Source organism: Cheilinus undulatus, linkage group 14 (assembly GCF_018320785.1).
Source record: "Cheilinus undulatus linkage group 14, ASM1832078v1, whole genome shotgun sequence".
Classification (NCBI taxonomy): Eukaryota; Metazoa; Chordata; class Actinopteri; order Labriformes; family Labridae; genus Cheilinus; species Cheilinus undulatus.
This window is the reverse complement of record NC_054878.1, coordinates 35,967,660-35,981,276: the sequence shown is the minus strand read 5'-3', so window position 1 is coordinate 35,981,276 and position 13,617 is coordinate 35,967,660. Positions and strand designations below refer to the sequence as shown.

The 13,617-nt window shown below is 39.8% G+C and overlaps 1 protein-coding gene across 6 annotated transcripts in view; it reads left to right on the top strand.

The window, feature by feature from the left end:
• sipa1l1 (signal-induced proliferation-associated 1 like 1) overlaps window positions 1-13,617 on the top strand; it is a 150,641-nt gene that overhangs the window by 77,176 nt on the left and 59,848 nt on the right. For 2 of the 6 annotated variants that reach the window (XM_041805726.1, XM_041805725.1), the window contains exons 5-8: window positions 2,342-2,428; window positions 10,689-10,801; window positions 11,102-12,657; window positions 13,306-13,525. In XM_041805726.1, coding sequence (XP_041661660.1) covers window positions 11,233-12,657; window positions 13,306-13,525 — 1,645 coding nt within the window. In that variant the 5' untranslated portion in view covers window positions 2,342-2,428; window positions 10,689-10,801; window positions 11,102-11,232. Of the gene's footprint in view, window positions 1-2,341; window positions 2,429-3,904; window positions 3,950-10,688; window positions 10,802-11,101; window positions 12,658-13,302; window positions 13,526-13,617 lie in introns of all 6 variants that reach the window. The other 4 variants (XM_041805724.1, XM_041805721.1, XM_041805722.1 and 1 more) reach the window with 3 other exon arrangements.

The window sequence follows — 13,617 nt, the reverse complement described above, 5'->3', positions numbered from 1 at the left end:
AAACTTTTGGTAGGCTCTTTTTTTCAAGAGTTTCTCTCCCATGTGTCCTCTTCCATTGTCCTACATTGGGCTCTCACAGTCTGTTAGTAATCAAGCTTGTCTGCTCTGTCATTTTCAGGTGTGTGAGTCACTGTGTGCTGAGTCGCAGTCACAATGCCCATACTGGCACACCTGAGCTGCTTGACAACAATCATAGACTGTTTCACACTGATATCTAAGTTCTTTTGTTTGCCTATTTATATTTCACCCCAGATAAGACTGTGACACTCCAATGACATGTACGCATTAGTGAATGGCATGAGTGACAGTAGACCCCCACATAGACAACGGGTATAAGGTCACTGCCTCCTAATTGGATCTACTTTTATAAAGCTTGTATATTTTTAAAAGTTTTTTTTGACACTGTTTGAAATGTAATCATTTGTCTTCTTTTGAATTTACTGTTCATTAAATAATTACTCTCTGATAAAGGATGGTATTTAAATGGGCAAAACAGAACTATGGCTTAGTAAACAGTCAAATCCAACAAAACTGTACATTACAACCCCAATAGTCAAGATATACTTGAGGATGGATTAGCATACTGTTGTCAGTGTTTTTGCATTAATAATAGCGAAACAAATTCTTTGCACATCAGAAATTACTCCATAATCACTCTTACCTGTCATAGGGATGCACTGATCTAACTTTTTAAGTTCATGTTCTTATTCCATACCTTGCATTTGGATATCCACTTATACCGTTTAGATACCAGTGTTATATTTATTCACCTGTATTCCCTGCTGTGTGGATGAAACTAGCAGGGCCACAAACTAAATTTTTTTTCTTGCTATCTTACTGAAAAACATTATTAGCGGTCCTAAAGTGAGTCTTAATTGTCCTCAGTAATGTTCACCTAACTGACACCTTTATGATGGCACCAGTTAAAAACTGAAAATAAACAATTACTGCCTTCTAAACACCATCAATAATGATGTAGTAGCCATGTTGTTGTACCAGCAACAACATTATGGTTATTGAGAATAAAAAAGGCCATTTCATAAATCTACAGTGTATTTAGCAAGGATTCAGATTAGTGGTGTAAAGATAATCCGATATGGATCAGTTAACCGATCTTGACCAGCGGTCAAAGTGCGTTGGTCCGCGGAGCCCTGGATCGGTAAAAATGCAGCACGAATCGGTCTTTGGACCCGCTTTAACATTAGAGATCCGTTCATTAAGGGCTCTGCTGCTTGTTTTCATAGCCCCTGTTGAGACGGCGGAGCTAAAATTTAGCTAAGATGCTAACGCTAAATGCAGCACAAACAGACCCAAACATAAACACTTTTTTGCGTTAGAACTCGGAGAAGTCTTCAGTCATCACTGTAACAACAGCCCCTTAATTTACGGGTTTACAACCATAACGTGTTGTTGTGAGTGATTGATTTAATGACATAATCAATACATCTGAGCCCACTGATATGATATTAAACAGAGAGGACTTCACTGAGCTGGAGATCAGCTGATCTCCAGTGTATTAATCCAAGAATAAAAACAATCAAGAACGGTCAGATACACCGAGAAAGGAAATAACAATGTTTTTGCGACATGTAGACTGAATACTCACATTAACAGGAATTATGAAGGGGAAAAAATGTATGGAAAGCTGTTTTAGTTTGACATTTTTCAAAAATATTTTAAGCCCTTGTTCTCCTGTACTAGCAGACACATAGAGCTCTGTCTATCCAAATCTCCTTGTGACTTTCAATTTGTTTTAATTCGTGCTTCTTGGGAAAATTTGGTATTTAATTCAGATCCCCTTCACTTTGTTCCATTTCTGTTATGTTGCAGCCTGATGCTACAGTTGGAAAAAAATCAATCTTATTCTCATTATTCTACACACAGTACCCCAATGTGAAAACAGAATTTTAGAAATTTTTGTAAATTTAATAAAAATTAAAGAATTGAAATATTACATTGACATTATTATTCAGACTCTCTTCACAACACTTCAGTAGAAGGCATCACAGCATATCAGAGCAAAATCCAAGCTATGAGGTCTAAGGAACCGCCTACAGAGCTCAGAGACAGGATTGTTGTAAGGCACAGATCTTGGGAAGGCTGCAAAATTGAAGGTTTCCAAGAGCACTGCAGCCTTAATAATCCTTAAATGGAAGAAGTTTCGCACAACAAAGACTCTTCCAAGAGCTGATCACTTGGTTTTCACATACAATTTTTTGCAAACTCCAAGTGGGCTTTCATGTGTTTTGTATTGAGGAGAGGCTTCTGTCTCACTCAGCCATAACGTCCAGATCGATGCAGTTTTATTGTCCTCCTGTAACTCTGTCTCATCTCCACACAGGTTCTCTGGAGCTCAGTCAGAGTGACCATCAAGTTCCTGGTCACCTCTCTCTGAGACCCTTTTCCCCTGATTGCTCAGCTTAGACCTGTAAGTGAACTGATGAAGCATTTCCTTTATTGCAGTTGAATTTTGGTCTCTGGTGTGTGATCCATGGAAGTTTTTAGCTGGTAGCTTGCAGCACTGCACTCTGCTGCATTTTGTAACAGCAGGATGAAGCTTAAAGCTTTGACATCCATTAACTCAGTTGATAAATGATCTCACATGTTAAAGAGGCAAGGCAGTGTGCACTCTGAAAAATTACAGAAATATTTTCTTGATGGCAGAGTGTATCATGGTTCCAAAAGTGTTTCTGAAAGTTTCTCTGAGTCAAGGGTATTGTCTTATTTTTATGCTTTCTTCTGTTTGTGCAAACTCATTATTATAAAACGACTCCTTAAAACATGGGCTGTGCAGAAACAGCAAGAAGTTGTTAGCATACCAAGAGGGAAAATGTCTTAACTGCTTAGCCTGCCTTGTTAGCTTCCTCTCTGCTATGCACAGGCTTGCCGGCAACTGATGACAGTGATATAGCTATATGTGTGCTTTCCCAAAACACTGACTAACACACACATGAGCTAAAAACTATTCAACCATGTGTCACTGCTACCCTATCTATCTTAGCATCTTTAGTCTGACAGTTTGGCATTGGTCTAAAATTGTCATTGGGTTGTAGATACTTCACTGGACATTAATTACTTACTGGGAATTTACACTAGCATTACTATGATCAAATTATCAATAATCAAATTTATCTTTTCATTGTGTAAGTGTCCAGTGATTATTTGTATGCATGCAAAGCCAATATTACAACAAATATGAATGTTTGACTATGATTAAAAGAAAAAACGATTAGAAATTGTATGGCTGCTAAATGAATTTGCATGCACATATCAAACTTAAATTCAACTATGATAATAATCTACCAATGCAGAGAGCCCGAATAAATGTGGATCACATGATAGAAAAAAATTGCAGCTGCTTATAGAGGAGCTCTGAGAAACTTCAGCAGAATTTAGTTGATTGGATGAAATTGAAGTCTTTTAAGCAGGAAATTCCCTAAGAAGAGAATTGCCTATTAATTCAACTCCCCATGAGAAATCACATTTTTGTATCAGTAATACCACATTCTTAATGGGTTTTGCGAACAATTAATTTTGATTGTTGGGTAGTGTCGAGCTAATGGTCTAACCCACCATTATCTCTAAGATGTGAATAATTCCCTCTGTTAGCAGTCTCTAGTTGACTGTACCTGCAGACAACCTTGGCAGTATTTGCTGCATTGAGCAGTGTTGCTTCATATTTACCTCCAGACTCGACCTCATTTAGACACTGCTAAAGGTTACTGAGTATCTGTCAGAGTAATTGGTCCTCTGCGACTGCACAGAGGCACGCTCGGCCACATTCATCCGTTTCAATTCCCAGTCTGCCAGCCCAACATACACTATAATCCTCCCCCTTTCACTCTGTTTTCTTACTCCTTCTCACTATTTCACTGTTTTCCACATTCTCTCCATCTCTCATTAGAGAGTACTACCCAGCTCTCAGTGAAAAAGGAACAGCACTTTGCAGGTAGTTATATCAGATATGCTTTGGAGTTTGTTTCAGTGAGTCTTGCCTTACAGTGAAGGACAGTGCAGTGCTACTAATTTATAGCTTCTACCATTGTGAATTTTTTATTTTGTCTGAAAAGGGAAAATAAACATAAATCTTAATATTTCCTCTTACTTGTGTCATTTTAAATGAAATAAATAGCTTTTTTGTTGGAGAACCCACTTACGAACAGCCACACAGTCAGTGTTTCCCATTTGTAACGTTAAGCACATATTTTTATGATGAGCTATCTATGAGCTCTTGATCATGTTGAGGATGAGGATGTCACTTCTGTGAGAAGGGCTGTTATCAGTGGAGCTGCATTTTAGACTGTAAAAGAAATTAAAGAAAGACTTCAACAGTGAATGATTGCTGAAAACTGCAGGGTTTGGTGCAATCTTGATCTATCGAATACAGGCAGCAAACTGCTGTGATGACAACTGGAGCCAATGCAAAGTGCAAAAACTGCAGTTCCTCGAGTGTCCACTTGAGGCTCACTGCAGTAACATCAGAAGTCACAAGTGCACTTCATGTTAAAATACAGATTTTTGACATCAGATTTCAACATTTTCACTGCCTGATACAAACACAGTTCTGGTGTGAATGGTTGATGTCTTTATGGGCACACACTGGGGTGATTGTTCTTACATTTTGGTTTTCAGAATGATACAAGTTATGCATGACTAACTGTGTGGCTGATATGACAGCAATTCAGCTCACTTTTGCTGTTTGCCTAGAGGCTTAAGGCCTGCCTCAGCTTCACCTTTTTGTCTTCTGTCTCCACCTTATTATCTGTATTTTTGGTTCAATTCTATTGTAGGCACAGTCTTTTCTCCTCTTGCCATTTTCTCCTGTGTGCATGTTTCTATGTTTATTGAAGTTGGGCAGTAATACAGTAATATTGTATTCCAGGGTATTTATAAATGGCCCTGCTTTACTGATAGCCATGTAAAAAGGAGCTGTGTGATATGCATATTTATAACAAATGCCTTAAGAGTGTGTGTCAGTTTCCAGCTGCAGCACCTCTGCCTGTGTTTGAAGATGTTAAAAAAGTAATGGCTGAACTCCTTTTAATGTAGCGCTTTGTTAAACCACAAACCTATACAAATCTAAAAAAAAAAAGACTTGCCGTTTATACATGCATATTCTCACTCATCATGGCATGGCGCTGCACCATGGTAGTTTCTAAGGTCAGTCTGGTGATCCAACTTTGTTTTTTGTAATGTGTGCCACAGCAGTGAAGTGAGAAAACATACTGCAGCTATAAAAAAAACATTTTTTGTGTCTTATTTGATAGACTTGAAGTTTTTGCCAAAACAACTGAATGTTAAGCCTGGGAAGACTTCCATATGTACACTGGCAAGTGATTGGTTTGTTGCCTTCCATATTAAGTTTTTTAACACATGGTGGTGTAAACTGTAGGGGAAATTTTGGGGAAGGATGAACATAATTCACAGTTGGATATTGCCCAATCCTAAAGTATATAAGGCTAATTAAAATGCCACATGACCTTTCAGTGCTCCCATTTGTGTAGGAGTTTATTTGCATTACAGAAGTGTATTGATTACCTTTTCTCTTAGTTATGCCTTTCCAAATGCAAAATTGGGTGTGTCAGGTTGTGTAGGATTGACATTTCAATCCTCGGTTTCTTCAGCAGACATGTCAGGATTCTGAGTAGAAGAGAAGTAGAGTCCTAGCTAACCTCAACTTTGCCTTGCCAGTGTTCAGATAATGCTAGTTTTTATTATGCAACTCTTCATCTGCCATGTGGATATTTTCCATATTTTAATATTACTGAAGAAACCACAAAACAGAATTTTGAATCACTTTTCACATTTGTGCTGAAGTAAATAAACTGCGATGACAAACTTAAATGATTTTGCAGGCATAGAAGAAACTCCTCCGAGGAGATTCATCTATATTCATGCTCTCTCTGTTTCACATTTCAGAATCTCCTTTTAAAATATACAGAAGGATACTTCAAACTGATTGTATATGTTGTCTTCTGTCTGACATTTTAATGACTGTGAGCTTTGAGGAAAATTTACGGTATTTTTTCTATTTTAATCACAGGGGCTGAAAACTGAAAGGCCTCTTTAACATATCAAACATGTTCCCAGACAGAAGCCTTTGCAGTATGTGAGTGTCTGCAAATGGAAATCACCCAGTCAGATGGCATACCCTCTCCAATACCTGGCTTTGAAACAGGAAGACTTTAAGTCGTTCCTACTTTTGAGTGTCTGCCTAATAAACCTCAAACTCTTCTGCCTTTAAAACCAGAGCCTAGACTAGGATGTCATGCTGCTGAAACAGACCTCTGAATAACTCTGAGGACTACAGCAGAGACTAAATTGTACTGAATCCTGGCCTCAAAGCACCACAGATCCTTCTTCAATTCACCCATAATACAAAAAAGCATTCTCCACAACATGTGGCCTTGATCCATGCCTTTACCTTTACATTATAAGGAAACTGAAATGTCTGATGCAACTTCAAGTTATCTGAGTTCTTGACAGTTTTGCTAAAAGCAACATGTTAATAGTATTTGGAAGAAAAACACAACAGTACAGTATTGGGTTTTAAGAAAATGTTTCACAGCAAGGTCTGTGGGAAGGAAGGGAAGGAATCAATCGACTTGTTTCTATTCTCCCTCGCACACAAACACATACACAGTCATAGAAACATCCCCTGTACCAGTCCTTATCTCCATGGTGATACAAAGTGTGGTTGGAAAGAGAGAGGTAGTCTGCAATTTTGCACAAACAAGACAAATACCAGTAAACTGAAGCCCTTCTGCTGCTCTTTGTCATTCAGCGGATGTGTGGGGGTCAGTGGTTACGCTACAAATTTTCACTAGTTACTCAAATGGGCATGTGACCTGTACAGTACTGCAGCTTTTACTTTATAAAGAAATATACGCTTTCTATTTATCATCCTCCTTTACTTTTGTGTCCTTAGCCTTCAAGGATAAATGTGTTAAAGTGTTAGCAGTCTTAGGGATTGTTTACACCTTAAATCAGCATCCATTCTGAGTGGTTTGATATCAAGTGGACGACACTTAAGCCTTGTTTATACGACAACATTTTGCTTCGTTTTCCGTTTTCATTTCCCAAAAGTTTCACGTTTACACGGCAACATTTTGAAAACAGTCTCCATCTACATGAGAACGCAGGAAACAGAAAAACGCCGTAGTAAGGTGATTTACTACACAGTAAAACTGTCTCTACAACAATGACAGTGTTTTTCATGTGTTTTTGATAGTATGTAAAATTTTTATCATACACGTGTGCATGAGAGTAATTCATCACTAAATCCTCATCATCATCACCATCGTAGCACGGCAGCAAAATTTTACGGCACATATAAACACAAAAATGCATTGCAAGACCAGTCTTATTATAAAAAAATCCTGTTAAGACTGTTTGCTTTTCCAGGGACAAATTTTTCTCCTAAAGCATATGATTTCTCGTGGATTTTCTCTGAAAGTGCAGCGCTTCCTGCTTTTAGCGCAGCAGAAGAATGATAGCCTTTTTTAGAACAATATTTCTACTTCCCCCTTTTCAATTTTATCTGCTTCTTGAAAGTGATTAACTTTCTTTTTTAACTAAACACGGCAGTTCTAATCCTGTCTCCTCCATCAGCTGTGCATTGATATGTCGCCGGTGGAGGAGGAGACAGGGGAGTCACAATACAATAACTTTATTTATCTCCAAAGGGAAATTCAATAAGTTATTAAAACTTAAAGAAGAAAAGATAAAGTCTAAATCATTTCCGAGAAGCAGGTATATAGGAAAATAGAAATATCATTCTAAAAAAGGCCCCAGCTGCACTCATGTGCAGCGCTGCACTTTATGAGAAAATCCACGAGAAGTTAAAGGCTGTAGGAGCTGAATTTGTCCGTGGGAAATTAACTATTCTCAACGGGTATCTATGTTATCACAAGACTGATCTAGCAAAGCATTTTAGTGTTAATATGAGCCATGAAATATCTCTGCCTCACGATGGTGATGACACTGATTATCATGATGATTGATAAAAAAGGTAAAAGTAATCATTTCCAAAATGAATAGCATGACTTTATCTAAAGAAACTGGCACTGATAGCCCTCTAGCTGCCACAGCTGGTTCCAGAGTGCTGCGACACTCGTGCTTGACAGCTAATTGCAGCCGTAGTGTGCATGTGCATTTCCAGGTCTCGTTTTCCCTGTTTACATGGAGAGGGGGGCGTTTTGGAAAACTTCCACTCTGGAGCCCGTTTCAAGAAAGCTTCATTTTCAGGCACCAAAATGGCGTTGCCATGTAAACAGACAGCCAAAAGGCTACAAAACTTTTGCGTTTTTACTCGAAAATGTTGTCATGTAAACGGGGCATTAGGCACAAATATTTGCACTTCGCTTTGATAAGGTGTCTCTACTGAGTTCATGAGATCAGAATTAAATTCCCTGCCTCACTTACACACATAATTGTCTTCATATTTTCACCCTGCAGGAGGCAGTGTTGTTTCCCAGTTGAAGGGACATTTGCGCTACACTACCAAACCAACGTCGATCAATTGAAAAGACCAGTTCTGTTTGTGGTTTGAGTGTCAGATTTCAATCCATTTTCAGGCCACAATGAGGAGCACTTACACCTAACATTAGGGCTTATTTGTTATTAGATCATCAGGGATTGATGTTATTGTAAGCTGTAAACAGCTCGGAGTAAAGTTGTTGATGGCAAATTCATTATTAAGAACATTTCAGACATTACAAGACAGACAAGTCATGTCATGACAGACAAGACATGATTCCTCGGATGATGGTCTTGACTTGTTATTTTTCCAGCTGAATCAGGATAATCAGATTTGAAAATTACTGTGGATATTCACAACCATTATAACAGATGTACATATCAGCCTATATCAGCTGTAATATTGCCCTAGCTATATGCTGTAAATGTTGGCAATATGTACAAATAAGTCTGTGGGGTTTCTAGCAGGACCAACAGACCTACGTCAAATTAAGTCTTTTCAATCTTAAATTGTGTTTTAGGGAATTAAGTTTATTTTTATTTTGTTCATTCTTAAACTTTAAAACCAGTTTCAAATAGGGGTGGAGATTGAAACTTACTTGGGTCAGTGTTGCAGTGGCAAAATGCTAAGCTGTCAAGACATTTATTTTCCCAGCAATTTTTCCCAGCTCTACCTGGGAGATTTCAATGTGTCCCCAGACCAGATGAGATATAAAATATCTCCCATGGGTCCTGGGTCAACCCAGGGGTCTCCACCCAGTTGGATGGGCCTGGACGACCTCCAAATGGAGGAATCCAGGCTGCATCCTGATTAAATGCCCAGCCACCTCAACTTACTCCTTTGGAGATGCAGGAGCAATAGCTCTACTTTGTGGTACGTCTGGATGTCTGAGCTCCTCACCCTGTCTCTAAGGCTGAGCTCAGCGTCTCTCCTGAGGAATCTTATCTTGACTGCTTGAACCTACAACCTCTTTCTTTTGGTCATTATTCAGGGGCTATGACTATAGGTGAGGGTTGGAACAGATCGACCTGTAAATTGAACGCTTTGTCTTTAAGCTCAACTCCCTCTTCACCACAATGGTTATGGTTAATACTGTTAACATCTGAACATCCGTCAAAACCTGGATGTGCAAAAGTGTTTTTCTTTTTTTTTTTAATTTTTCAAAACTCATAAATCGGTAACAGTTCAGCTTACCGATACTGCTATCAAGTCTCATGGGTTCCGTGACATAATGTCATTAATGATATTACTGATGCACAACATACATTAGTCATCATTACATGTAAGAAAACAAGCTCAAATGTGGTACCTTCAACTGTCGGCTTCAACAAAAACAGACCGGCTTAGCTGGGATTAGCATTCACTCCTATGAGTATTAAGATGAGGATAGTTGTTTTTTTTTTTAGCAACGCACGACAGATCTAACAGATGGAATCAATGGAATTAAGACCTTTTTAACTATTTTACCCAGATTATACCACCTATGTTTAAGATGTACTGTTGTTTTTTTTTGGTTCCACCAAACAACAGAAAAGGATAGTGATATCAGAAAGCAGTTTTGATAAGGGTGTCATCAATTTATAAAAAGATCACCTTCCTCAGTTTTAAGGATTGAAGTTTCAGGTCTGAAATACTGCTCTATATCAGTATCTGCTAAAATTAACTTGGAAATATTGTCATATTCGATAGTTGGAAAATTCTGTATAATATGTCTCTGCTTATCTGTCTTGATATTATTTACAAATAAACAAATTAACTTGTTAAAAATATCACAGTAATTCTAATAGATGCATGAAATAATTCATGTATTTCCCTAAACATTGGCTTTTAGGATCACTGATTCTGTTTAGTATCATCTTTTAATTGGACCCTTCCTTTATCATGAATGTCTGAGTATTTTCTTAACACTTTCTTGTGTGTAACAAAAGATTCCTAGTGAAAAATTATTGGAACCTGAGATACCAAAATTACAGAATCATTTCCAGTGTTGGAAAGGAATGCACTTCCCATGATAATAAAATTGGCAAAAAAAATCCTTTTGGGAAGAATTTCTAACTCTAATTTGAGCATAATTTGACTTTGTAAGTATATGGTTGTTGTTTGATTGAGTGTTGATTGTTCTTTAACCTGATTTCTCTCTTTTTCCAACTCTTTTCATTTGGCTCTTCTTTTCATCAAATCTCTTTCTCATTCTATTCTTTTTTCTCAGTTGCTGAGATGATCCCATCGAATATGGTTGCAATACAGACTGCATTTTAAAGCCTTCTGCTGGGAAAGAACACCATCAATACATTTCTTTACATCAGGCTTTTCTTTTCAAAGGTACAGCATATCCATTACCCTTGGATAAAAATAATACAAACTTAACTTTATATTGTGTTATGAGAACAATTTTCAATACTTTTTGTATGATAATTTGACCTTTTAACCCGAAATGCTGACTTTAAAAAGTTCAGACAACTGTCTTTGCATCTTGTAAGAAGTTGTGATTTGGTAAATTCAGCACATGTACTGTAATCTCTAATTCTTGTGTATGAGGCCATAAATTTGCAGTCTTTTAGTTACTATAGATTATTTTACCTCGAGTCCTATTCATGTTTCTTTCCTTTGCTCTCTCTGCAGCACCAATGTGCCTGTGAAAGTCGTCACTTCATTCAGTAGGCATTATGTTGATCTTAATCTAAACCCCTGAGCAACCCATCCCTACCTTTCCCTCCCATCTCCCCTTCCCCAAACCCTCTCCAATCACTATCATGACGAGTCTGAAGCGTTCTCAGACTGAGCGCTCAGTGGGAGGCTCAGTGCCAGCTTCTGACGAGTTCTATACCCGCCGTTTACGGCTGCCCAATGGAGGGGCACCTCCTCCCCGCAGTGAAAGCGCCCACATTTCCTCCTCCTCCACCACCGGCACCAACCCGGGCGTCCCTAAAATGGGTGTCCGGGCTCGTGTGGCCGATTGGCCTCCAAGGAAAGATGGAGGAGGAGGAGGTGTTTGGCATATCACTGTGGAAACAGACTCACCCAGTTCTACCAATACCACCAGCTCCTCGGGATCAGGGAGTGGAGACAGAGAAAGGCTCGGGCTTGGTGAAAGAATCGGTGGAGGAGGAGGGGGAGGAAGTGGTGGTAGTGGTAGTGGTGGCAGTGGAGGAGGAGGGGTGTCAGCCGTCACAGCCCACAGCAATCTGTCAGCCAAGTTGGGCCACCTGATAAGCCCACAGGATTCATCCATGCTGCGCAACATTCACAACACACTAAAGAGTAAGATGCAGAGCAAAGGAAAGGACAACCGCTTCCTGTCTCCTGATGGATATCTAGGATCACCACGCAAAGGCATGAGGCGAATCCGCCAGCGCAGTAACAGTGACATCACTATCAGTGAGCTGGATGGGGACAATGAGGGCTGGTCCTTCTCAGGTTGGACGCCCATGCACCGTGAGTATGGCAGCACTTCCTCCATAGACAAACATGGAGTGTCAGGAGAGAGTTTCTTTGACATGCTAAAGGGTTACCATTCTGCTGAGGCCCCTGATCAGCGAAGTCCAGCTCCGGAGAGGCTAACAGAACTACTTACAGTGGCCCCAATAAAACAGGCTGCGCTGGACCTGCCAGATGGGCCTCTAGGTCCAGCCAGAGGTAGTCCAGCTAGTCGGCTAAAGGAGCGAGAGAAGCAGTTGAAGAGGAGGTCAAAGTCTGAGACAGGCGGGGAGTCAATATTCCGTAAGCTGCGTAGTGTTAAGGTGGAGGGTGACACATCGAGAGCTGGCTCTGATGCTGAAGATGGGGGGAAGGGGGATGAGAGCGGCCCACCTCCCAAACCCTGGGTTTGCCAAAAAGGCTTTTCTCATTTCGACGTCCAGTCTCTAGTCTTTGACCTCAACGAGGCGATCCACAGTCGCCATTCTGGGTCCAAGCGTAAAAACACCACAACTGGTGCCTCAGCAGCTGCTGCTGCGTCTGCTTCGGCGACGTCCTCCCTCGCTTCAAATCAGAGTGGAATGTATGGGTCCCCCTGTGGCTCACAAGAGGAGCTGAGCAAGGATGGGTCAGGAGGACACCCAACCAACCCTGCTCTGGACCCTGGTGATGATAAGAGCAATGAACTGGTGCTCAGCTGCCCTTGTTTCAGGAATGAGATTGGTGGAGAGGGTGAGAGGAATATTTCCCCTGTTAAACAGGTAGGTTTTAAAAGAAAGTGATAATCAAGTAAAGATTTCAAAGGGATATTTTTGAAGTTGGGTTGTGTAAGGTACTTCGCAATAAAAAGTAGCTTTAGATTTTCAGTGTGTGTTCAGAATGTGCTGGGGCGAAACGTAAGAAAGCTAGGCTATACAGCACTGCACACAGGTACAGTTTCTCTGCATAATTTAGCATGTTTTTTATAAAAACGTTCAAACACAATGTTGACTCAAATATAAACTAAATTGACACATTTTGAAGCCTTTTATTTTTCACCCAGAAAGCCATTGTGTTTTGCACTAATTGTGTTGCGGCCTTCAGCTACATGTTCATCCACCTTAGTGTATCGCTTTCTCCCGATCAGCTGTTTGGGTATGTGGGCTTTGAGAGAGACTGAGCAATTGCTGGAGGCTAATGCCGCCACTATTGTCCAGTACCATTTACAAGCCAACTACAAAAATACTGAGACATCCCTTTAATATGGCAGTTTTTCATTAAATGATAGCTTTGCTGTTTGTAATTGTAATAATTTAACACTGATGTTTAACAGGCTTATTCTTCTGATGTTCAAGATACCCTATAGATTAACCATAATGTGGTTTTCAGTTTTCTTGCCTTACTTTTCCTCATCTTCCCCCCTCTAGCAGGGCAGCATCGGTAGTGGTGGGAGCTCCAGCAGTTCTTCAGGCAGCACGGAGGAAGGACCTTTGGATGCCACTCTTACAACTCATTTTACCAACGCTGGGGTGGCTGTATTGGAAGCCCCAAAGGACGGACCAAGCCAACATGCTGACAGGTCCAAAAGATACATTGTGGAGCATGTTGACCTCGGGGCATATTACTACAGAAAGTATTTCTACCTCAGAGGTGAGATATTCGCATATTATTTGTTATTTGTAGGCTGTTCAACTTTTTAGTTTTAACTTCCATGCTTTTAAATAGGTACTTAACGTTAACAG